We start from the raw sequence: 27,273 nt of genomic DNA on the forward strand, positions 1-27,273 counted from the left end.
ACATGATGATTGATATTTTCATGATCCATACGCAATGTACAAATGTAAGCAATTTCGTTTTGCTGTCGGCATTTCAATTTCTTATGCTTCAATTTTTGCTTTCAACCACGCTTGTATGTATGTGCAATATATGCCTTTGCGTTTTGCCGTCAGCATGTCCATATTGGCATGCAAAAGTAATTATGTATTTCATTGTTTCGTTTTGGCCCAATTTTGTATATTAAGAGAAGTAAGTGTCAATAATTGCGCCAAAATCAAATAAATATTTACATATCACATACCAGGGAACCAGAAATCTTCTTCTTACATGTTCTTTGTATATGTCATATGCAAATAAGTATTGTACACACAAATGAAAGTAACCAATGGTTGCTAACCATCCTTCTTTCCCCTACTTATATGTATATTGGCCCAATTGACAAGTGCCGATAATTGCGCCAAAATCAAATATATTATGTAGTCATATGTAAATATGTTTTAAAGTTTACATAAAATTGAAGTGCCAATAATTGCGCCAATTTTCATAAAGTTGGTGATTTTGCGCGGATAAGTCGTGTTTTGTGCGGTGAGATCATAATTTTTTAAAAAAATAATTTAAAATAGTGCGGAAAAATGCCGAAAATTCGGAAGTGTCGTGTGCGCGGATGTGAAAGTACCAACGGTGGGGTACTACGTTTATTTCGTTTCCCAAATGAATGTGAGCTGGCTGGAAAGTGGAAGGAGAATCTAAAAATTTCTCCCACTGACCACTTTCCAGTCAGCAACTCATTCATTTGTGAGAAACACTTCGAAAAGGATGCAATTGGAACCAGGAACCTCAAAGGGAATGCTGTACCGACATTATATCTGGGTAAGTGCAGTTCAATTTTTATATTGTGAGTGTTTGTTTAAGTGCGTGTGGGTGTTTTGTTAATTTGGTTGCGGGTGCACATACAAGTGCATGAGTGTGTTTGATTATTTGCGGGTGCACATATAAGTGCGTGTGTGTGTTTTAATATGTTAATTTGGTTGCGGGTGCACATACAAGTGCATGAGTGTGTTTGATTATTTGCGGGTGTACATTCAATTCAAAAACTGTCGAATACTGCTCCCGTGTCTTATTCGCTCCCATAACACTAGGGATGTAAGGTTTATTATTTATATGGGTGCATATACTATTTAATATTATTAAATATATGTATGTACATATACTTATTTTGAAATTTAGTATTTATTATATATATTTTATATTTATGTATCTTTATATTTATTTACAATTTTTTTAGATGAGGCCCCAACCCAATTATTTCAACCGGCGCGCCCGTACAAAAGCAACTGTTGGGAGCATCGCCGGAAAAACCGTATTTTTTCCACAAGCAAAAGAAAATTTATTTTATGTTCGACTATTGCCATTTAATAAAATGCATGCGCAATATGATCTTAAAGTATGATGTTGAAACACAAGATGGGCTGACAACTTTTAAAGTTGTCCGCAAAATATATGCCATAGACCAGGCGAACGTTAATTTTAAAATGTGCCCAAAATTAACCTATTCGCATGTGTACCCCACAAATTTAGAAAAGATGTCGGTGTCTAGAGCGACACAAATTTTCAGCAACTCGGTCGCCGCGGCAATTGATATGTCAATAAAAGAAAATTTGTTGGGCTCCGATGAGCACTTAAAAAAATGCGCTAAACCAACCCAACTGCTGGTGAAGAGAATGAATGATCTTTTCGACGAATTGGATTGCAAGACGCTTTGCAATCCAAATCCTCGAAGACGACCAATACAAAGAGGTTGTATTGAGAAAATTAATAGATTAAAAGATCATATCGAATATATAAAAAATATAAAAAAGCCCAACAGCCAACTATTGTGCCTAGATTCGTTTGTTTTAACAATAAATGCAATGATTGCATTGAGCGGCGATATATTCGAAGAATATTCGAATATATCCTTTATACTCTTAGGGAGGATGAACCAAGATGCCTTGGAAAACTTTTTTTATAAAATAAGAGCAAATTTAGGATGTAATAACCATCCATCAGCGCACGAGATGCAGTATATTGTAGCAAGGCTAGTGTCCATGCATATACTGCGACGCAACTTCTCGCAATCAGGCAGCAATTGCGAAGAAGACGACGATATAAACCTTGACTGGAATATTGGCCAGGAAGACGACCTGAAAGAAAATTTGAAACCGTCTGAGCAACTTGCCGTGGAACAAATAAATGTTCCAGATGAGCAATTTGATCAGAATGAAAAACCAGCCGAGATACAGGTTCGTCGCTATTATACTGGATATGCGATATACCAGAAAGTTTTATGTAGATTGAAGTGCGACAAATGTGCCATTTTAATGCGGAATACGGAAAGCTCTTTGGAAGACTCATCGGAAGCCCTTATTAGGTCCAAAAATTACAAAAGCGCGAATGACCTAAGGCTGGTTAATCCCGATGATAGAGTCTTCGACATAAGCCGCCTACAAATGAGCTGCTATAAAGAGCTCTTTATAGCAAATTCTTGCAGAGTGGGTATAAAATCTATGATTTTAGCCCAGATTACTGCAATTACGAATCAGAAATACCCAGAGTGGTATAGCGAGGCTGGAGATTGCCTCGAACATAGGCATCAGTTTTTAGACTTTTTGATAACAGTTTTACTGTTCAAAAACGCGAAATGGCTGGCGCACGAACAGGAACAGATTCATAAAAATGAAGTGAGGGCGAGGCATTTTAATAAACAGCAAAAATTAAAGAAATTGGTAACGTAGATTGTAGGCCACATTCAATTTTTCTAGCGATTTCCGTGTTATAAAAGGTAAAAGAACTATACAAGTATTTTAGTGTACATTAGTTAAATAATTAAAACACATTTCATTCTTCTCATTTCAGATTCTTCCTAAACTAATATTGTTCTTTTTTTTTCTTTCAGGGTAGAATTAAGTTGTAAATAGTTCGTAGTAGTAGTTTTAGTATTAGTTATTGCTAGTTAGTTTTAGTATTTATTAATGTAGTTAGTAGTATGTACACGTGAGCCAAGCTTTGAAAAAAGCTGGTGAAAAAGACCTAATCTTTATTGATTAGGTTGTGTGAGAATTTGTGGTTGTAGGTAGACAAATTCTGAAAATCGTGTTTTACTAAAAATATATTTTCTTAATAATTTTTTATATGTATATTTCTAATAAAATGAATTTTCTTTTTATTTTTCTTTGCAGTTTGAATAAATTTAAGTAATTTTCAATAAATTTTTTAATAAATTTAAACAAATTTAAGTAAATTTACATGTATTTTCATTTAAATTTAATTATCAATAAATTTTTTAAAAAATATTTGCCATAGTTGTCCATTTTATTTTCTCACACATTTCAGGCGATTTTTGTATGGAAATTTGACCGGCGTAGAAGCAAAATGCTAAGCAACCATACATATATTATTTCGTTTGCACATTTGTCTGTATGTTTGCGAAAGCAAATGCTCTACAAAATTTGCTCATATTTTCATCACTTACCAACATACTTCTTGCAAGTGCGTGCATTGACCTACATACATACATATGCGTACACATACATATGAATATGTCACCACAAAAAATTGATCTTCACAAGTCAATATGGCAGCCAAATTGGCGAAGAACAAATGTAGTAATTCTTACAACAAAAACAATTTTCATTCATAAACGCAGGCGCAAATTGCACAAGCGATCTCGCTTCATTCATAAAAACAGATGCCGAACATCTCCCCGAGCATGCCTTTGCCAACAAGTGTCTTTTCGGCAAAAGCTAAAAATCATAATTTGCACCACTTTCTGGTGCTTCTCGCAAAAATCTGCGTCGATATGTATTCACGATCATACGTACATACATATTTACACACGTTTGTTGGCGAAGCTGTCACAGCGGCAAGGAAAGCGGTGACAATCGGCGGCCATTACTTTATTTTTTTTGCCCTGGTTGCCCATGACAACATAGATGCCAAAAAAATGTAAACAAACAAGACAAATGTAAGAAATAATATATGTATGTATGCCATAGAAATTCTACTGGTGCAAAAAATGGTTCATATGATACAAGATCATCATGCATATGTGACTCAAAGAATGCTTTTTTACATTCTCTGTGTGACTTTGTATATTTTTCTTCATATCATTTCTCTTTACTCATTCTCGCATGAATTTAGTCGTTTTACATATAATTCTGCCAGAGACATGCTCATTTCTGCTAAATAGCAGCGAGAATGGTGAATTCCCTTCGCGAATCCTATAAGCTCTGTTAGCCGCGCAATCGAACCATCATACAGAATTCGATTTGCACCTTCTCTATACTTTACATTCTCTGGTAAAGTATAGAGAAGGTGCAGGTTCGACAGCGAACATTTTGTAGGATTTTTGAAGGGAGTTCACCACAGAATCCACAGTGAGAAATGTTAACATTTTTAACAGTTCTCTCACATACTCAAACAGAAAATGAAGAGAAGTAAATATAATATATGTATCTGCGGCATCTAATGACAAGGCATGTATGCCCAAACAGAGAAAATGAAGAGACAGAATTATATGTATGCATGCCCATGAGTACACTTCTAACTTCGTTTTGCTTTTCGTTTATATTTTTTATGTCTCACATGATCACAAGGCATATACATATGCCGAAGCAGAAAATATGAAGAGACTCGCAAGGAAGAATTTCGTTTTGCTTGTTTATATTTTGTTTCATTTTGACACCGAAAAATGTGTACAAAATACATGATGTTCTCTGTCTCACATACGCAAGAATATGAAGAGACATAAATATATGTATGCATGAATATGAATATGAAGACATATGTAAACATATGCATGCATTGAATATGAATATGAAGACATAAACATATGCATGCTGCTCCTTATGATCTCCCAACTTTGTTATATTTTCAGCTTCAATTTTTCAACTTGGGAATCGCAATGTATGCAAATAAGTATGTATGTGTATGCTTTTGCGTTTTGCCGTCGGCAATTGAATATTGACTTGTACACATAATTATGATGAGTACAATTTTGTATGAAGAAAAATGATTTCTTAGATATTCCATAGGAAATATGAATGTTCCATTTTGTATGGAAATATGTATGTAGACTTTTTTATTTTTGATTTATTATTTTTCAAATTATTTCATGTTAATTTGATCTTATTTTATAATAAGTCATTTTAAATATACATACATACATATGTATAAAAGATTAACCTAAACATGATGATTGATATTTTCATGATCCATACGCAATGTACAAATGTAAGCAATTTCGTTTTGCTGTCGGCATTTCAATTTCTTATGCTTCAATTTTTGCTTTCAACCACGCTTGTATGTATGTGCAATATATGCCTTTGCGTTTTGCCGTCAGCATGTCCATATTGGCATGCAAAAGTAATTATGTATTTCATTGTTTCGTTTTGGCCCAATTTTGTATATTAAGAGAAGTAAGTGTCAATAATTGCGCCAAAATCAAATAAATATTTACATATCACATACCAGGGAACCAGAAATCTTCTTCTTACATGTTCTTTGTATATGTCATATGCAAATAAGTATTGTACACACAAATGAAAGTAACCAATGGTTGCTAACCATCCTTCTTTCCCCTACTTATATGTATATTGGCCCAATTGACAAGTGCCGATAATTGCGCCAAAATCAAATATATTATGTAGTCATATGTAAATATGTTTTAAAGTTTACATAAAATTGAAGTGCCAATAATTGCGCCAATTTTCATAAAGTTGGTGATTTTGCGCGGATAAGTCGTGTTTTGTGCGGTGAGATCATAATTTTTTAAAAAAATAATTTAAAATAGTGCGGAAAAATGCCGAAAATTCGGAAGTGTCGTGTGCGCGGATGTGAAAGTACCAACGGTGGGGTACTACGTTTATTTCGTTTCCCAAATGAATGTGAGCTGGCTGGAAAGTGGAAGGAGAATCTAAAAATTTCTCCCACTGACCACTTTCCAGTCAGCAACTCATTCATTTGTGAGAAACACTTCGAAAAGGATGCAATTGGAACCAGGAACCTCAAAGGGAATGCTGTACCGACATTATATCTGGGTAAGTGCAGTTCAATTTTTATATTGTGAGTGTTTGTTTAAGTGCGTGTGGGTGTTTTGTTAATTTGGTTGCGGGTGCACATACAAGTGCATGAGTGTGTTTGATTATTTGCGGGTGCACATATAAGTGCGTGTGTGTGTTTTAATATGTTAATTTGGTTGCGGGTGCACATACAAGTGCATGAGTGTGTTTGATTATTTGCGGGTGTACATTCAATTCAAAAACTGTCGAATACTGCTCCCGTGTCTTATTCGCTCCCATAACACTAGGGATGTAAGGTTTATTATTTATATGGGTGCATATACTATTTAATATTATTAAATATATGTATGTACATATACTTATTTTGAAATTTAGTATTTATTATATATATTTTATATTTATGTATCTTTATATTTATTTACAATTTTTTTAGATGAGGCCCCAACCCAATTATTTCAACCGGCGCGCCCGTACAAAAGCAACTGTTGGGAGCATCGCCGGAAAAACCGTATTTTTTCCACAAGCAAAAGAAAATTTATTTTATGTTCGACTATTGCCATTTAATAAAATGCATGCGCAATATGATCTTAAAGTATGATGTTGAAACACAAGATGGGCTGACAACTTTTAAAGTTGTCCGCAAAATATATGCCATAGACCAGGCGAACGTTAATTTTAAAATGTGCCCAAAATTAACCTATTCGCATGTGTACCCCACAAATTTAGAAAAGATGTCGGTGTCTAGAGCGACACAAATTTTCAGCAACTCGGTCGCCGCGGCAATTGATATGTCAATAAAAGAAAATTTGTTGGGCTCCGATGAGCACTTAAAAAAATGCGCTAAACCAACCCAACTGCTGGTGAAGAGAATGAATGATCTTTTCGACGAATTGGATTGCAAGACGCTTTGCAATCCAAATCCTCGAAGACGACCAATACAAAGAGGTTGTATTGAGAAAATTAATAGATTAAAAGATCATATCGAATATATAAAAAATATAAAAAAGCCCAACAGCCAACTATTGTGCCTAGATTCGTTTGTTTTAACAATAAATGCAATGATTGCATTGAGCGGCGATATATTCGAAGAATATTCGAATATATCCTTTATACTCTTAGGGAGGATGAACCAAGATGCCTTGGAAAACTTTTTTTATAAAATAAGAGCAAATTTAGGATGTAATAACCATCCATCAGCGCACGAGATGCAGTATATTGTAGCAAGGCTAGTGTCCATGCATATACTGCGACGCAACTTCTCGCAATCAGGCAGCAATTGCGAAGAAGACGACGATATAAACCTTGACTGGAATATTGGCCAGGAAGACGACCTGAAAGAAAATTTGAAACCGTCTGAGCAACTTGCCGTGGAACAAATAAATGTTCCAGATGAGCAATTTGATCAGAATGAAAAACCAGCCGAGATACAGGTTCGTCGCTATTATACTGGATATGCGATATACCAGAAAGTTTTATGTAGATTGAAGTGCGACAAATGTGCCATTTTAATGCGGAATACGGAAAGCTCTTTGGAAGACTCATCGGAAGCCCTTATTAGGTCCAAAAATTACAAAAGCGCGAATGACCTAAGGCTGGTTAATCCCGATGATAGAGTCTTCGACATAAGCCGCCTACAAATGAGCTGCTATAAAGAGCTCTTTATAGCAAATTCTTGCAGAGTGGGTATAAAATCTATGATTTTAGCCCAGATTACTGCAATTACGAATCAGAAATACCCAGAGTGGTATAGCGAGGCTGGAGATTGCCTCGAACATAGGCATCAGTTTTTAGACTTTTTGATAACAGTTTTACTGTTCAAAAACGCGAAATGGCTGGCGCACGAACAGGAACAGATTCATAAAAATGAAGTGAGGGCGAGGCATTTTAATAAACAGCAAAAATTAAAGAAATTGGTAACGTAGATTGTAGGCCACATTCAATTTTTCTAGCGATTTCCGTGTTATAAAAGGTAAAAGAACTATACAAGTATTTTAGTGTACATTAGTTAAATAATTAAAACACATTTCATTCTTCTCATTTCAGATTCTTCCTAAACTAATATTGTTCTTTTTTTTTCTTTCAGGGTAGAATTAAGTTGTAAATAGTTCGTAGTAGTAGTTTTAGTATTAGTTATTGCTAGTTAGTTTTAGTATTTATTAATGTAGTTAGTAGTATGTACACGTGAGCCAAGCTTTGAAAAAAGCTGGTGAAAAAGACCTAATCTTTATTGATTAGGTTGTGTGAGAATTTGTGGTTGTAGGTAGACAAATTCTGAAAATCGTGTTTTACTAAAAATATATTTTCTTAATAATTTTTTATATGTATATTTCTAATAAAATGAATTTTCTTTTTATTTTTCTTTGCAGTTTGAATAAATTTAAGTAATTTTCAATAAATTTTTTAATAAATTTAAACAAATTTAAGTAAATTTACATGTATTTTCATTTAAATTTAATTATCAATAAATTTTTTAAAAAATATTTGCCATAGTTGTCCATTTTATTTTCTCACACATTTCAGGCGATTTTTGTATGGAAATTTGACCGGCGTAGAAGCAAAATGCTAAGCAACCATACATATATTATTTCGTTTGCACATTTGTCTGTATGTTTGCGAAAGCAAATGCTCTACAAAATTTGCTCATATTTTCATCACTTACCAACATACTTCTTGCAAGTGCGTGCATTGACCTACATACATACATATGCGTACACATACATATGAATATGTCACCACAAAAAATTGATCTTCACAAGTCAATATGGCAGCCAAATTGGCGAAGAACAAATGTAGTAATTCTTACAACAAAAACAATTTTCATTCATAAACGCAGGCGCAAATTGCACAAGCGATCTCGCTTCATTCATAAAAACAGATGCCGAACATCTCCCCGAGCATGCCTTTGCCAACAAGTGTCTTTTCGGCAAAAGCTAAAAATCATAATTTGCACCACTTTCTGGTGCTTCTCGCAAAAATCTGCGTCGATATGTATTCACGATCATACGTACATACATATTTACACACGTTTGTTGGCGAAGCTGTCACAGCGGCAAGGAAAGCGGTGACAATCGGCGGCCATTACTTTATTTTTTTTGCCCTGGTTGCCCATGACAACATAGATGCCAAAAAAATGTAAACAAACAAGACAAATGTAAGAAATAATATATGTATGTATGCCATAGAAATTCTACTGGTGCAAAAAATGGTTCATATGATACAAGATCATCATGCATATGTGACTCAAAGAATGCTTTTTTACATTCTCTGTGTGACTTTGTATATTTTTCTTCATATCATTTCTCTTTACTCATTCTCGCATGAATTTAGTCGTTTTACATATAATTCTGCCAGAGACATGCTCATTTCTGCTAAATAGCAGCGAGAATGGTGAATTCCCTTCGCGAATCCTATAAGCTCTGTTAGCCGCGCAATCGAACCATCATACAGAATTCGATTTGCACCTTCTCTATACTTTACATTCTCTGGTTGTTCGTGGGCTGGTTCGATGTTGCGTTGGGTCATGTACGGCAGCGCCAAACTGTGAGTGCATGTGTATATGTGTGGGGAGCTGACTGTTGAGCATTTGTGGAACGCATTTTTTGATGAAGGCGGCTATGCGCTAAGCAGATGATTCAGTCAGCGGTAAGAAACTGAACAGGTGAGAACAATTAGTCACACTACATCTATGAAGACAGGTAAATCATAAGATCGCTTGATTACCGCGAGGGATAAGTTTCCTACTTGCAGCGGTGTTTAGTTCCTAAAAGATTGTATAGTACGAGTCGTGAATATAATATAGGTCCAAGTGTGTGGTTGTATGTCTGCGATTTGAATGACCAGGACCAAAACTGCAGCGTAAAGCATAAATGAATTCCTTATCTAACAGGACGAAGCGAATCTTCAAACGAAAATTAGCATTAGCAAAAGAAACACCAGAGTCTCAGAGACTTATACCCAGGAACTGCCGTTTGTTGGACCTCCACGCTTATTTGTAAAAACAGCTAGGCTCAAATACTTGTTTTATTCATGAATGCCTCCATATTTTCTGCATTTTATGCACATCTCTCAGTATTTGTCTCACGCGACCACCATCAACATACAATCCACAACCAATTAATTCGTTGATTTACTCAAATTCGTTTCATACACACATTCAGACCGTCAAACATGTTGCATACAGGTAGCAGCAACAGCATGCAGTCCATAAATAATTGCCATTCACTGCATTTGCTTCTGACAGTCAATCTTTCGATAATACCAGAGTGCCGCATGCAATCTCTCGTTCTCTTTTTAAGGTTTGCTCGCAAAGATGCTGTCAGCGAATCAGCTGTTTGTGTTTGTGCTGTTAAATTATAGTCATAACCGTGTTGAGTTTTGGAAAGAAAATTAAATAAAACTGATGGTTCTTCAATAAAGGCTTTGGAGATTATCCTCGACATATGTCCAATATACAAGAGGTACGAAGCAAAGCTTACGGCTAGAAGGCTCATGATTTTAGGCCATTACAGCCAGGCTACGGTGTCATACTCGACCTTCTCAATGAAGTCGGGTTAAGTTGGCAGGAATACCCACCAGCAACTCCCTGGTAGAGAAAATTTGACCTATGGTTCTGGTACTACAATTCTGTCTTTCAGGCCGAAGATAAAACAGAAGGTGTACAGTGGGTCTCTGCTCTAACCAACGAGTCCATAAAACTTCTAGTGGATAGCCAAGTGGCAATTAAGGATATACTATATGTTGCCCCAATACTAAGACTGTTAAGTCTCACTGCGTTATGCAATCAGGCAATAACTACATTTTAACACTTCACTCGGTTAAAATCTTCTGTGTATCCGGTCTTATAGAAAAAGAAGGCAATGAAAGGCGGACGAGCCGCATTATAGGGGTCATCACAGGGCAATCAGAAAAATTTCTTCAAATTTATCGAGAAAATAAATCCGACTCTTGCAATCAATTTTTATTATTTCTTTCACTAATCCGTCTAAATTTTGACTTTGAGCGATTTGGTCGAAAAATTCAATTCCAAAACTGTCTTTGTCTCAGGATAAGGAACACCATTTCTGTTGTGCGTTTAGGTTAGGTTTGGTATAGACCGACACGCCATACCAATGCAGATAGGACCTTTGTAATGCCAGATGGAGGTTCATTATTACTACGAGATTACTACTACGTCATACAGGAAGGCAAGGCTTTTTGCGAAAAAAAATTGAGGAAAATTTCGGGACTTTTAACATCGTGATAATCTCACGATCTGGCAACGCGGCCAAAAGTCATGCACTCATTGCACAATTCACTGTTAAGCCGTTAACAGAGTCACGCATATTTTAATGCGCTCACCGAAAGTCAAAGACTCTCATACACTCACAGACACTCGCTCTCTCCACACATTCCTCTCCCTTCGCCAGCACTAACCTTACACTAAATATTTTGTGGCGCATGGAATGTTAGCCCTGACCATTGCACATTTTTATTGTTATTGTTGCATACGGCACTTTTTGTTTACATGATTTACTTTGCTGCTTGTTGGTGGTGACTTTTTGTTTGGCTTTACTTGTATGTATGTATGCATTCCACATTGACGAGCTACGCTCTTCCCTATTTTTGTTGCTTTGCTTATTTGTTTTTCTATTTTTTCGTTGCCTTTTCGCACGCCACCCTAACCTACCACATGCTCGCTAGCAAACACACACATACATATGTATGTAGCTGGTTATTTGCATAGCCCATCAACAGCTGTGTCTTCAGTGGCTGTTAGCCGAGCTCTGCGGCTTTCGAGCGTCGCACCGCCGGGAATCGGAGTGGCGCAAGGGAACAACTATGCAGGAGCACATGTAATGAAGCAAACACATTTTTTCACAAACACACACACTTATGCATTCGTGTGTATTTATGTGTGCATGTGTGTGTTTGCATTTAGCATATGAATTCTGCGGTTATCAGTGCAGGCGCCCAAGAGACAACAACTCCGGTCGAAGGCACGCCAAGGGGGAGCGCCTGCCGTTGGTATGCGACCTATCGCCCGAACGCCCGGCCAATCAGTATCTGCGCTGTCAGTTCGCTCCAAAATGCATTAGATTTTATTGACAGGGAAATATTTGCTAACAAATACTTGCATTACAAATGTTTACATAATTGCAATTCTAACTGAATTTCTGATAAAATTGATGATTCGACGAAAACAAAAACAATAAAAATACGGTAATCTCCGTTCACCGTTCGCTTGTAGGTAGGCGCTTCAACAAGGAAAAAACTACAACGAGAATATTTGAGGTGGAATAGTTATATTACAGCGGGCTCCTATAACTGCATTACGAAAGCAGGGAGTAAGTAGCCGATGTAAGGAAGTCATGAGCAGCGCGCGGGAATGCGTAGAAATGGATCAATAGAGCTGCCGGTAAATAATTTGATTGCTTTTAAGATTTTCAAATAAAAAAGTTTCGATAACATAATTTTTTAGTAAAAAAAAAATAAAATAAATTTTTTTAATAAAAAAAAAATTTTTTAAGTTTATAATTTTGTAAAAAAATATCTTGATGATATACATTTTCGATTTTATTAAAAAATAATGAAGCAGACTTTAGTAAAAATATTTTGACAATTTTATATTTAGAAAAATAATATTAGCACAAAAATTGTTTTGAAAAAAAAATTATTGACATAAAATTTTGTACAAAAAAATCAGAATATTGACGTTTACATCAATTTTTTATATATCAGATGCATATGTACATATGTTTTGAGAATGTGCGTGACTATAATTATTAATTTTTATTAATGATAAAAATTAATTAAAATATTTTGATAAAAAATTAATGATTTAAAAAAAATATATTTTAACAGTACTTTCGCACAAAAAAAATTTGAAAAACTTCCATATCATTATTTGTAATAAAAATTTTGAAGATAAAACATTTTTCATAAAAATTATTTGAATTTTTTTTTTTCAAGATAATGTGGGCAAACTAATTATGGTTTTAATAGATTTATAAAAAAAAATATTTCGATAAAAAACTTTTGTAAGTATTATAATTTTTTTAAATAAATTTATAATTTTATTGCAAGAATATTTAACAGAACTTTTGTACGAACAAATTTTAAAAATTTAGAAAAATTTCGATTTCAAAAAATTTTGCCCGAAAAAATATTTTTAGTAAAAATTTAGTAAAAATTTTTTTATAAAAGTTTTTATAAAAAAATATTTTAATAAAAAAATATTTTTGAAAAAGTATTGAACACAACCTTTGTGCGAAAAAATTTTAAAAATCTAGAAAAATTTCGATTTCAAAAGAAAAAATTTCGATTTCAAAAAATTTTGCCCGAAAAAATATTTTTAGTAAAAAATTTTTTATAAAAGTTTTTATAAAAAAATATTTTAATAAAAAAATGTTTTTGAAAAAGTAATGAACACAACTTTTGTACGAAAAAATTTAAAAAATCTAGAAAAATTTCGATTTCAAAAAATTTTGTCCGAAAAAATATTTTTGGTAAAAAATATGTTTAGTAAATAAATTTTTAGAGCAAAAAAATGGTAAGTAAAAAAATGATTTTGTTTTTAGTAAAAAAGTTTCTGTTTCAAAATTTTTTCAATTTTTTTGGTGAAAAAATTTACAAAAAAGGAAATTAATTGAAGATAAACACAAAAGTATACTGAAAAAAATATTATCATATGTACATAAGTATATACAAGTTTAATTAGATATTTAAACAAAAAAATATTTTTAACAATTTTTGAAAAAAAATTTAAATAAAGAACTATAAATATAAAATAATGTGAATATAAAAAATGTCGTAGATATTTGAAAAAATCGTACGAAAATAATGTTTCAACCAAAATTCTGGCAACACTGCCACAGCGGGACATTAATAAAGATAACTATTAACATTCTGGCACAAATTTTTCTTCGGCTTTCGCCATACTTCAGTGGTAAGATAGCCGTGAGATCGACTGCACATAATCCATACTTTCAATAGCGATTAATAAACAGCGTCAAGTTTTGAGCAAAGAAATCATTATGATCTTCGGCATGCCGGATGTATGCTTTCCGACATGTTTGATTTCAATGGGTGGCCTGCTTGCCATCGCCGCAACTGTATGCTGCTGCCGCATTATGGTGAAAAGCGATAGGGTGGTCCCCGATGCATTTATAGAAATGGCACCATTATAGTGGGGATTCGAAACAGAATATGCCGACTTTGACGACCTTGATGACTCCATGGAATACGATGAACATAGCGTATAAACCCTTTTTTGGGCTAACACAACCACTCCTACAGCTTTCCTTAACGACAATATGCCTATATAATTGGATCTCATAATTGACAATAAAATGGATAACCTCAGACCAGGTAATACAGTGCCTTTGAAGTTACTGTGGTTTTACAATGGAAACAACGAATTTAAACAACAATGACGACTGCGAATGAATTGGACAATGATTAACGGCTAAACAGGGAACTTCTCGATTATTTGGAACAATAGAACCAACACTACCAATAGACCAACTGTAAATTCCAGGTCAAGACGTCAGAAGTGATTTCTAACGTTCGAGACCCTCCACAATTTGCAACTTTGTGGCACATTGTCGGTTTTTTCTTTAATCCGAAGAAAAGGCAAGACACGTGCCACATCTTTTTCAGTTGCAAATATCAGTAGCAATAGTACAATAAACGTTCCCGCCCAAAAATAAATGCTGATTTTTTATTTTTTAATTTGGGGGAGTGAAAGTGATGCATTTGCATTTTAGGTGTTTACAAAAAAATACAAAAATAAGAATTTTCAAATAAAAAAATTAAAGTTTTTAAGAAATTAAAAACGAAAAATTATTTTGAAATAAGCAAATTAAATACAATAATTATCTACTATGAATATAGTTTTTTGAAAATTTGCTAGGAAAATTTTAATTACAATAAAGATTTAACAAAAAAAGTAATGATAAATTAAAAAAAATACTAAAAAAAACATTCGAAACTTCAAAAGAAGAAAACTTTTTTAAGTACAATTTTTACAAGTTAAAAAATGTTTACTTCACATTTTTTACAAAACAAAAATTTATTTTATAGAAAATATAAAGCGAAATAATTTTTTTTATTTTACTTATTTCAAATTTCAGAAATTTTTAAAATTGTTTAAGAATTTTTGACGAAAAACTTACATATTTTTGGATTTTGGGTTAACAAACATTTAGTTAAGTTTTAAATTTTTAATTAAAGTGTCATTATTTTCAGCACTTAAACTTTTTCTAGTTTTTTTTTTAATTGTTTAAGAATTATCAAAACAAATTTTCAAAAAAAGTTTTCGAACCCTCAAAATTTGAAAAACTAAAAAGAATTGAGAAAAAAAATTAAGAAAAAAAAATTGGAAATTTTTGGAAAATAAAATTTCAATTGAAAAAAATTTAATTTGAAGTTGAAATATAGAACAAAAATACTTATAAGTTATTTTAAAATATATTACAAAAAAAAAATTTAAAAAAAAAATTTAAAAAAAAAATTTAATTAAAATATAAAATAAAAATATTTGTAGGTTAATTTACAATACAATTACAATTAAAAAAATTGGTTTAAAAACATTTGAAAAAAAATTTGGAAATTTTTCGAAAAAAAAAATGTTTGAATTGAAAAAAAAATTGAAATAGAAGTTGAAATATAACACAAATAATTTTAAGTTAATTTAAAATATATTAACAAAAAATTAAAATAAAAAAATTAATTACAAAAAAAAAATTAGTTGAAATAATAAACAAAAAAATTTAAGGTAATTGAAAATATATTTAAAAAAATCGTTTCCTTATTTTAAAAAATAATTTTAAAAATGTTTTCGAAATCGCAATAAAAGCTACTCTTTAAATAAGTTTTAAACTTTAATAAATAACAAATACATTTATGTATATTACAGATATTTAGAAAAAATTGCTTACGAAAATAATTTTTTATAGAAATTTGTTTAATGTTTGTCGAAAAATAATTATAGAAATAAAATAAATTACATAATTAAAATAGTGAGATTAGGTACTTTGTGATCATCATTTTTTATTAATTACAGCTTTAATTTTACTTTTACTTTAGGATGGCTTACTTTAAAACTAGCCTAACATAATTTCTCACATACACATAGACAAACTTAAACACAGTTTTCACAAAACTTAATTTAAAAAGGATAAAAAGGCGCTTAACTAAAAAATACGAACAGCTCACTAAATCTACAAATAAGCGTAATAAGCACCCTTTATGTTAAATAAAATAAATAATTGCTAATTAAAATTTTCGTTTTCCCTGCGCATGGCGAACGGCAGCGGTTGCGCTGCCTGGCAACTGTTATTTTTACAGTATGTCTTCTTTCTCCAACAATGCCTCCGGCGTGCCCGTTACAGTGTTGTAAAACGACGAATGTGCGATAAATAACATACAGACGAGGAATACAACGAAAGCCATGAAAAGCAACACGCAAATGCCCCACACGGTCAAGAGTTCGAATAGATATATTTCATCGAATTTTTTATAGAGGTAATCATTGATTTTCTGTGACCAAGGACGATTATCCACATTGTCATTGTTGCGCTGACGTCTGTTTTTTGCCATAACGGTGTATTCGACGAGAGATTTTCCGCACTTGCTTCACACTTTTGATGAAAATAAAACTGCCGAATTGTCAAATGCCTACCTTTGCTGGTTTGGCATAACGGTGCAATAAACGACAGACTTGCCACACCGCTGAATGCATGCTTGCTGAAAAATAAAATTTCTGAAATTTGTAAATCATTTGTCGTATAATCAAGTCTGGCAGCACAAGCGCTCCATTTACCGCTACAAAGAACAGCAAGGTCAAGAATGCGCTTGCGTTATTTTCACTTAAAAATTCGTAAAAAAGTGAAGTGAAATGAGCGATTTAATGCTTGGTTTTTTAATCGTTTTTATAATTCTACTTTTTATCGGCTTATCGGTAATTCTTTACTTCACGTTTCGCGCTTGGTTCCCGACCCTGGTGGTGCACCCGAACAATGATGATAATTCCGAGCAAAGAGAAACCGCTTTCTAGAGCTGTTGGAGCTCAATGCGTCCTAGAAGAACAAGCAGTGCAGCAATGCAGGCGATAAATATGCCAACACGGACCCAACAAATTTTTACTACAATCTTTTATATTGCTCGAGTTTTTACTTGTTTTTTGTTTGCTTTGAACTGTCTTACTTGTATATGTTTTCCGAAACAAATTGTTCCTTAACTAATAAACTTTGCTTGGTAAAATAAAAAAAATGTGAAATGCCAATTATTATTTTTTTCCATTAAACATGCTTATTTTTGGGAAAGCTTAGCAGAACAGCTGCAGCGATGTTAATGAAGCATGTTACTCTAACATTCGATACTGTAACAGCGCTGCTCCTTCACAAAAATATGCGAAGAATTATGCGAACGACTTTAAAGCTTTATTCAAAATCAAACGTGGCTATATCTCGAATTACAGTCTACGTAAGATACAATAGATCTTGTAATGCCGATCTGCAAGACTTGGCAACGGCTGTTTGACTGCTAAGAGGATTTCCTTAGAGCTTTCTAGAAAAAATATAGACAGAAGATTTCGAAATTCAGCATGGAAACTGGATTTGTAAAGTGATTGGTTAGCAACTTGGATTTTCAGAATTGAGTGAAAATTGTATTTCAATATTATTTAAGAATTGCAACGCCATTTTGTCACTGTACAGCGCTGTCACAGTGCCGCTGCAGCACTGCACTCAATTTTGAGCGTTAACAGCAGCACTGTTAAAAGTGAGCTGAATCATGTTAGAGACAGGTGTGGTTACTGCAGTTGTGCTAAGGGGCTTCCACATTAATATTTGAGCCACGCACACCTGTGAGGGTCTTGCAAATGACGCGTAGACAAATTTATGTAAAACATTATTTAATTCAGGTATGGCGTATAAGTTGTATGAATGGCTTTGGCAATGAATTTTACGATAGTAAAGGCAAACATATATGTATATATGTACGTCGATCCACATAAATATATATTTATACGTAGGTGAAGCAAAATCAGCGCATTTATGTACATAATAAATATAATCGAATAGTTAAATGCGGAATTTGAAGTACAAATGCGACCTGCAGCGCTTGTGGAATCGAAAAAGAAGGGCTACCACGCTTATTTGTAAATTCCACACCACACCCGCATACTAATTTGCCTATGTAAATAAGCGTTTACAAAAAGAGTAACAATTAAAAACGCGCTGAGGCTATGTTGAAGCGCGCCAAGCAATACCAGGAACCCCAAGCACGGCAGCAGCGTAGCAAACAAAGGTCAATAAAGCCTATGTCAAGGTCTGCGGCAGCTAAAAGTGTAGCAGAGTACACGAGTACGTGTGTAAATTTTAAGAATGCGACCCTCAGCCAGCAGTGGCTAGTAAGTCAGCGCTGAGTGCAACCAGCAGGAACGCCAACGACTCAAATAATTTCGGCTTTTATGGAGACTTCGGTTGCAGCGGCGGCCAACAACTTCAGGGTTGCTACACATGTATACACTTACGTATTCCAAGCGTGAATCTACACACACATACACAGGTGTTTGTGTGCGCCTACAGCACATTAAAGTGCAACTTAAGAAGAACGAACCATCAAAGCGACATGCAAGAGTGACCAGAAGTCATTAAAGCCCAAACAAAAGGCACAAAAGGCGTCGGGCAGAGCAGCAAACAACAATTAAAAGTGTGTGGAAGAAACAAAATCGAATATAAAGAATAACAAAAAAATCGGTGGAGGCAAAAAGCGCGACAAAATGTAAATAATTGCGGCCGTAAATTTGTAAGGCAACGAGGAAGTCCGCCTGAAACGTGGCTGGTGTAGTGGGAGCAAGAGATTTGTGGCCAAGCGCTGGTAGAAGTGAAAATAAAATTGCGGAGAAAACGCCAAAATCTTGCATTCATCAGCTTGTTGCAAAAAATTTACAAGTATTGGTTAACAACCTTAGTATACAACACAACCACAAATGACATTGGTTCAGATCTTTGTTATCACTACAGAAGTCACCAAGACACAGTCATGTTCTCTCTGAGAGCTCTTAACCTCGATGAAGCTGTTAGCATTTACTGTACGTTATACCTAAGTGCTCAGAGATAGCATTAGAAATACATAACTAAGATCCTCCGATGTAACCAGAACAATACAAAACCACCACATGAAAGGAAAATATATACTCTTTAGATCAGCATGTAACAAAAAGTCTGATTCTTCCAAATTCTGGCTTTAATTGGCATCGGTATCTCTGTAGGAAAAACAGACAGTTGCAGGTAACCAAAATACATCTTCGAGATTGAAAATTAACCCATATGGCTGGTGGTCCGAGGAAGTTTCTCCTACTACACCGGTTGGCGACGAATATTCAAGGACTTTCGGGTAGTGACTATAAACCTAAACTCATTTTACTGATAGCTTATCCCTAATATAGAGCTTCCCATCGAAACCTCGTCTCTGAGATGAAATAGATGTTAGGTAATGAAATGCAGAATTTTGAGCGTCTCTGGTTACACTTAGAACCTCATCTATAAAATAACTGCATACTGCGGGGTAAATTTTCGAAACGCAATTTATACTTGCTACGTAGACTCAGCTGTTTCGGATGAATAGTTTATAGTTTAGTCCAAAGCCTAGAGGCAGATTAATGTTTTTGCCAAAAATAAATATAGACACTCGACTAAAGAAATAGGAAAATAGGAAGAAAAACTATTAATAATGTGGCGGTGAAGGCGAACGATAGGCTAGGACATGGAACTAGGTCGGAAAACACACACCATTTAATTAGCATAAAGTTAAAGTTGCTTTGGATCTGCACTCCTTCAAAGCTTCACTAACTATTTTTATAATTCTGTATTTTGAATTTTTTTCTTTAAGTGGCAACCACTGTCAGTTGACTTGCCTAAAAAACGGCAACTCAAAGGAGGCAACAGAAGCACAACCAAATCAGTTCCACAAGTTTCGGAACAAAATCAAAAATAATAACACGAAACCTAGTTTTTTTTTAATAAAAATAAATTCAGTTAATAATTAGAAATGGCGCTTTTAATGATAAGCATAGTAGTTTTGGTGGTGCTCATTGTCCTCTTCATTTATGTCTGTGTCAGGTTCATTGAGGAAATCCAATATGACGCACCAGTAGTTCGAGCGTAGAGGAGAGGCGGAAGCGGTGGTGAAATTTCAAAGAATGATTTTATACATACATACATACATACATATTTGTTGTTTTATAAAGATGATGTGATTAAAGAATATCTAAATAAATATATGTCCTACAGCTAAAAGGTAAAAATTGGTCGTCTTTTTTGGCATGGAAAATTGGAAACGAAATTTTCTTAATTTTAAAAATATTGCAATTTTGTTTTTTTTTTTGGTTTTGGTTAAATAAATTTATAAACAAACTATATAATTTTTTGACAACGAAATACAATTAACTTACAAAAAAATACACTTATCAGTAAATTAGAAAAAAAGGTGTTAAAATGAAGGATTTAAATAAAAAATAAATAATTTGAAATTGGCTGTAAAAAAAAAATATAAAAAATTTATATAAAATAAATTAAAAAATTAAAAATAAAACAAAAAAAAAAATTAAAAAAATTAAAAAAATCTAAATTAATCATTTTGATAAAAGATAAATTTGAACAGGGAATAGACTGTAAAAAATATTTATAATTAAAAAAATTTGTATAATTTAATTAGTGCATATATATTAAAAAAAATTAAAATTAATATAATTAAATTTGACAAATGAAAAATTTGAATTGAGAATATTTTTTTTATTTTAAGAACATATTTCAAATTTAAAAAATTAAAATAAAAAAATTAACAAAAGAAAAATTTGGACTGATAATATTTTTTTACTGTAAGAAAATATGTAAAATTAGGAAAAAAATTTAAAAATTAAATTAATGAAATTTTACACAACTTTTCAGAATATTTTTATGTACTGTAAGATAATATTGAGAATTAATGCAAAAAAAAAGAAATTAAAGTAATAAATTTGAAATAATTTTTCAGAATATATTTTCCATTACTTTAAGAAAATATTGGGAATTAAAAAAATATTTAAATTAAAATTAAAATAAATCAATTTGACAAAAATAAATTCAATATTCAAACCAGAATATTTTTATACTGTAAGAAAATAATCCAAATTAATATAAATAAAAAAAATTTAAATAATTAAATTTACAAAACTTTTCGGAATAATTTTTTTACTTTAAAAAAATGTTGAGAATTAAAAAAATAAAAAAAAAAACTTTAAAAATTAAATTAAGTAATTTTGACAAAAAAAATTGAATTGAAAAAATTTTAAAATATAAATAAAAAATTTAAAAAACTTGAGAATCTATTGAGAATTAAACAAAAAATTATTTAAAAAATTAAAAAAATTAATTTCTCAGAACTTTTCAGAATTTTCTTTTTATATTTTGAATTAAAGTAAATAAAGTGATTTAAGTAATAAATTTATCAGAACTTTTTAGAATATTTTTTTTAATGTAAGGCAATAATAGAGAATAAAAAGATAATAATTAAAATGAAAAATGTAACTGAACTTTTAAGAATATTTTTTATTGTAAGAAAATATTGAGACTAAAAAAAATATTTATTGAAATAACTAATTTTGACAGAAATTTTCAGAATATTTGTAGTACTGTATGAAAATAATTTTAATTACTTAAATATAAAAATATCTGGCAACTCTTTTTAAATTTCAGTGTTGATCTTGCATGAAAATTGTATAGTTCTGTCTTACTCTCTCACTGCATGGTTGACGCTGTCTTAGAACAACGGTACATTGATCAAACGCGCAGAGAAACCCATATTAACACAATAATTGCATAAATACCTGCAGGAAGACCGCATCAAAATCAGGAATTAGAACTAAAAACTAGACAATAATATTTCGCAATTTGTGAAGCCAAACAATAGAGAGAACATGGCGTATTTCAAGTTGCTCGTTACGTTTCTGGTAGCGGCTATTGTGGGTCTCTCCTATTTCATTGTGGTTTTGTTTATATATTTAAAAGGAGTATGGCAATTAAGACATCCACCAGAGGGTATGCGCGAGGGCGATAGTAATTGAATATTTTTTATTGCTTAAACTAAATTTTAAATTTTGTTATATAAAAAAAATGTTTTGTAAATGTGAAAAAATAAATTGCAAAAAGTTTTATAAATGTAAAAATTTTCGAAAATGCTTACCAGAAAAAGTTTTCGAGCGTTGTTTTTTGGTAAGGCGATGGGCTGTAAGAGAGAGAGGAAAATATTTTAGTTTAATAAAAACATTTTTATTAATAAAGTTTACAAAAAATTAGTAATATTTTGTGGAGACAAGAAAAATATGATTACTAAACAAAACAAAAACTGGAAGGTTGAATCTTTTGAACAATTTTTTCAAACCCCATAGATGATGCTTGCGCATACCGCAAATAAAATCACAGTCGGGTGAATTTATTTTTTGTTTTACTTTCTTTGTCAAAGTTCGTAGTTCTGAAAGTTAAAAACATTTCGAAATTTTGGCGGTAATCAGCAAGCCTTCGAGAGCATAAACCTCAAGCTTGTTGCTTTAGCGGCTGAAAACATTTCTAAAGAAACTTGGAAGAATTCTGACAGTTTTACCAGTTGTACTGTCCTTGGTCGGTTGAAAATCCGGCTCCGTTCCGAATACGTCGAGCGCACATGGTTATTGTAGCAGCTGAAAACATTCCTAAAGTAATTTGGAGGAATGTTGCAGGTTTTACAGTCCTTGATCAGTTGAAAATCCGGGTTCGTTCCGACTACGTAGCCTGACCGTAGCGGGACCACACAATCCAGAAAGCCGTTTGGAACGATAACAACTATAAAAAATTGGTGTGCTGCCGAAGGTAAGAAAGAATCCAAAAAGAAGGAGACGGAGTCGGAAATAAAAGACACTACACACGACTAAACTAAAGTTTACGCTACAGTTTACAGAACTGAAATCCCTAAACCACCAAATTCACTATTAAAAGCCTCATTACCCACAAAGAAATTCGAAGACCTCACCGGCTACAGTCGGAATAATTACCCATAAGTGAAGCTTTGAAGATTAGGTACGCATAAAGGCCGCAAAGAAAACGTTTGTAAGGGATTTTACGTGGAATCCGTTCTTCTTTCGACCAAAAGTCTATATTTAACTTTGCTATCGGACTACCGAATATTGAAACTATTAACAAAATTAGGAAATGAGGCTCGGTAGATCACCCACAACAATGTTTCCCCAGCTCTCTCTCACACTCTCTCTCTTTCTCTATGGCAGGTATGATTTCTCGTAAATTATTTTAATATTTTCTCATCAAAAGTATTACCAAAACCATGATATGGGGCTCGGTAGCTCTCCCGTAACACTGCCTCCCCCTCTATCTCTCTCTCTCTCTCAATTTAAGGCATGTTAGCTCGTATCTTAAATTTCTTTCATGTGAGCATTTAATATTTTCGTTTTATATTTCATTTCACTTGATAAATTGTCATTATTTTTTAATCGTCTTCGCGCGACATTTTCGGTAGCCACCTTACAGTAGCTTCGAAATAAATGCCTACAAATCGCTCGGCAGACGCATAAATATTTTTCATTTTCATTATCAACGCATCTGAAACACTTTGACACATTTTTTTGTGTTTAATTTTTTTTGAACGTTTTGCTTATTGTTTTTGTATTTAAATGCCCGTTAAGGCATTGTTAGTGCGTACGTGCGACGGTGTCGTTGGCGGCGAGTGACGCGGCGCTCGTCATGAAAGCTTGTTGGGGCCTATCGCTGTCAGCTCATCAACAATGAGATGTCTCGGTGTCGCAGAGCAGCCAAGTATGCATTGTTGTAGGTGTTTTTCGATATTTGTTGTTGTGGCTTTTGGTCACAGCATTGCACGTACGCGGCATCAGTAAGTATGTGGTGTGCTGTCTCATAAAAAAATGAGAATAACGACAATGTGGAGTTTGTGGGAAGTGGAGAGCTGGGGGAATGTCTGTACTCATATATGACTGCTGACTTCAAGTTAGCCGCTGAATAATTTTTAAGTAATCTGTAATATTCTCATTTTTCGAATCAAGTCTACTTGTATAAAAGATAAACCTGCAGCCACCTATGTTATAATTGCGGTCGTCTGTTAAACAGCTCAACTTGCCACAACACTAAAACGGCTATAACTTCGGTATTAATTTGAATTTTTTTCCTTTTAAGGAGATATTTTTTAGTAACTAAATTATCTGTTACCAAAATTTTGATTTTTTTAAATTTTTTTTTTTTATTTTTTTTTATTTTTTTTTTAATTTTTTTTTAATTTTTTTCTAGACCAAAATACCTATTTATGTGAAGCCTTAAATATCAATAACGCATCAAAGCCATACATGAAACCTGAGATAAGTGATTTTCGACTCTCATATCGGACCTTAGAACCCCTCCACACATATTCAAATTCTAATATTTTCTTTGTGTACTCGCGGCAGCAACTTACTGCTTTTACTCACTTCCACTCAAATATTGCTTAAATACTTTATTCCCCGCTTTGCGCTAAATTCTTAAACTGCTCCGCTTGTGCTTCACACTTTGGCTAATAGATAAATACACAGTTATGCAACACTTTTGGCACCGCCATTCTTCTTAAAATTGTTTTTTTTTTTTTTGTTGCCACGAAATATAGTACAGTTGTTGCAACTTCTGGCGCAACGCGTTGCCTGCAACAGCGTAATAATAATCGTAATTGCAAGCGTCGCTTTTACATAATGAATATTGCTGCGCGCGCGCTCAGCAGCGGAATCCATTTGCTGATTAATTTTCTGGCCATATTGCCACGACGAGGAAGTCACGAAGAACACAAAAAACATAAAAAAAAAACAGAAAGCAAGTTAAGTGTGAGAAGCATAAAGTTAGGTCACAAAGGGTGACCGGTTGCAGCAAGGTAGAAGCATTTTTTGGGAAGGCTGCTGGTATTACGAATACACTGTCATGGCCGAAATTCATTTGTCTATAGTTTATTTCAGATATACATATCTCTGCTTCTATCGGACTGACATATGTAACGACTTGACGCATTTTACGTCGAGATCTTAAATTGAAAACGTGAAAAATGCAGCTAGTTCCAGAACTGAAGCCGCTCGACCTTCGCAAGCGACAACGCTTCACTCTACGGGCTCTTGAAAAGTTCAAAGAATATTCGATGTTTTCGAGCCCAATTTGGTCCGCGATGAGGCCCATTTATGGCTCATTTGGGACAAAGAGCAATCTCAAGTTATTCAAGAGCTACCATTTCGTCCAGAAAAAAACGAGTGTTTGGTGTGCTTTGTGGGCCGGTGGAATCATCGTGATCTTGGTAACACTTGGTTTCAACAAGACGGCGCCACTTTCCACACATCGCATCAATCCATAGATTTATTGAGAGAACCTTTCGGTGAGCAGATAATTTCTCGTTTTGTGCCGCAGCCAACATTTGAAAGACATAGTCTTAAGAAAATATATGCCTCAGAATGTTCTTTCGCATGATAATAAATATTCCCCATTAAATTTGAAGTTTCTTATTTAAAAAACTAGAGAAGCTCGAAATTATTTTTCAATATTTTCACTATAAAAGAAAGAAAAAATAAATTGATAATTTACTCTGTAGTAAAATTTAATTTAATTTCTTTAAAAAAAGCTTAATTAAAATTTTTTAAAAATATTTTTATAATAATGTTTTATCTTATTTCATGATTTCTACCACAAAAAATTAATTAAAAATAAAAGAAATAATAGTTAACAATACAAAAAAATTAGTTTAATCTCTTAAAAAAACTTAATTAGGACATTTTTATTAATTTTTTATATTAAATATTATACGAAAATATTTTCTTTGTTCAGCTTGTTTCAGATTGGAAATAATTTACTGAAAATTAATTTTCTAATTTAATTAAGTTTTCTTAATTAACTATACTTTTTTTTAATTATTGCCTTATTTAATGATTTTCAATGAAATAATATAAAGAGACAGTTATCAATGATCATAAAATTTAACTTAATTTATGTTAATTAATTTAATTTTTTTTAATTATTGTCTTATTTTATGATTTTCAATGATAAAGATATAAAAAAGACAAATCGTCAATGTTTAAAAAATTATTAATTAATTATTGTCTTATTAATATTTTTGTTAATAAAAATCATAAAATAAGACAAGACGTCAATGCTTATAAAATTAACATTGTTAAATTGAATTTCTATTAAAAAAAATTAAATAAAAAAATTTAAATTTACATTACTTGTTTTTAAATATTTTAAGATTGATAAGATATGATAAAAGAAAAACAGATAATAGAGAAAATATTTCAAACGAAATTGGTTGTTTTTTTCTGATTTTCTCTAAAAAGCCCTTAAACCACTTCATGATTTTCAACAAGTCAAAAACGAGTTAGGCCAAACTATCCAGAAGAAAGCTCAGGCGAAGGTTCGCAGCGGTCGTATTTGTCTGGCCCTATACCGCGCGTAGGCGCCTGCCCTTCTGCGCTGATAGGTACGAACTGTGAAGTAGCAGTGGATGAAGAGCTCGGTCAGCATAAAAAATAGCGCCAAAAAGAAGATGCTGAAGCTGGCGAGAAAAGATAGCAGAAGCTTTGAGTTTTGAAAGTACTTTTTTGGATTTTTTAAAAAATATTTATGTTATGTATATTTTATTTGTTCTGATAGATTTCCTCCAAATAAATATTTACCGATTGTTCTGGCTTTTTTCGTCTCCAATTAATTGAAACATGTTTTATCTTCTGAGCCTTTTGTAGTTACTTTGTTGCCGGAGAGTTGCCAACTTGAAGTTTTTACAAGTTGAAAATTAGTTAATTTGAAGTGGCGTGTGGGAATATGAAAAAAGTTGGTGCGTAAACAATTCGGAAATATAATTCGAATCAAAAAAAAATCTTTAAATTATTCAAATTAATTACACGTTAAAAAAAGTGTGCTAAAAAATTTAAAAATTTCTCATTAAAAAATTTTAAGAAAACTAAAAAAATAGAAAAATTATTGAATTAAAAAAATTAATTATCGTTTTAATGAAGAAAAATTATGCCAAAATTTTTTTTAAGAAATTAAGTAGGAAAATTATTAAATTCCGAAAAAAGTTAATTAATTAAGAAATATCATTTAAACTATTTTCTAATTAATTTTTCATGATTTATTTTTTATTCTTTTTAACTACATTGTACCATAGTTTTCTAAAAAATTTAAGAAGATTACAAAAATTAGTTAGTTCTAA

At 32.6% G+C, this 27,273-nt stretch overlaps 3 protein-coding genes across 4 annotated transcripts in view; 2 read left to right on the plus strand and 1 right to left on the minus strand.

Annotated features, from left to right (window-relative positions):
- Positions 1-27,273, minus strand: part of LOC105226142 (uncharacterized) — a 270,787-nt gene that overhangs the window by 187,485 nt on the left and 56,029 nt on the right. The window contains exon 3 of the mRNA XM_049455824.1: positions 22,246-22,287. The gene's annotated coding sequence lies outside the window, so the exon portion shown is untranslated. The remainder of the gene's footprint in view (positions 1-22,245; positions 22,288-27,273) is intronic.
- On the plus strand, positions 1,326-4,318 carry LOC125778427 (uncharacterized). Its single transcript, XM_049455829.1, has 2 exons — positions 1,326-2,801; positions 2,876-4,318. Exon 1 carries the CDS (start codon positions 1,375-1,377, stop codon positions 2,752-2,754), a length of 1,380 nt encoding a protein of 459 aa, XP_049311786.1. The 5' UTR covers positions 1,326-1,374; the 3' UTR covers positions 2,755-2,801; positions 2,876-4,318.
- LOC125778426 (uncharacterized) lies at positions 4,639-9,521 on the plus strand. Of its 2 annotated transcripts, XM_049455828.1 has the most exons (3): positions 4,639-6,057; positions 6,473-8,008; positions 8,083-9,521. In XM_049455828.1, the coding sequence occupies exon 2, from the start codon at positions 6,582-6,584 to the stop codon at positions 7,959-7,961; it is 1,380 nt and encodes a 459-aa protein (XP_049311785.1). In that variant the 5' UTR covers positions 4,639-6,057; positions 6,473-6,581; the 3' UTR covers positions 7,962-8,008; positions 8,083-9,521. The 2 variants fall into 2 exon arrangements, with proteins under 2 accessions (XP_049311785.1, XP_049311784.1); XM_049455827.1 differs by having other exon boundaries at positions 6,473-9,521.

The sequence above is a fragment of the Bactrocera dorsalis genome, chromosome 4 (assembly GCF_023373825.1).
Source record: "Bactrocera dorsalis isolate Fly_Bdor chromosome 4, ASM2337382v1, whole genome shotgun sequence".
In the NCBI taxonomy this organism is placed as follows: domain Eukaryota; kingdom Metazoa; phylum Arthropoda; class Insecta; order Diptera; family Tephritidae; genus Bactrocera; species Bactrocera dorsalis.

Coding starts and splice junctions, on each gene's coding strand:
- LOC125778427 (XM_049455829.1), top strand. CDS start 1,375: ATGTTCGACTATTGCCATTTAATAAAATGCATGCGCAATATGATCTTA.
- LOC125778426 (XM_049455827.1), top strand. CDS start 6,582: ATGTTCGACTATTGCCATTTAATAAAATGCATGCGCAATATGATCTTA.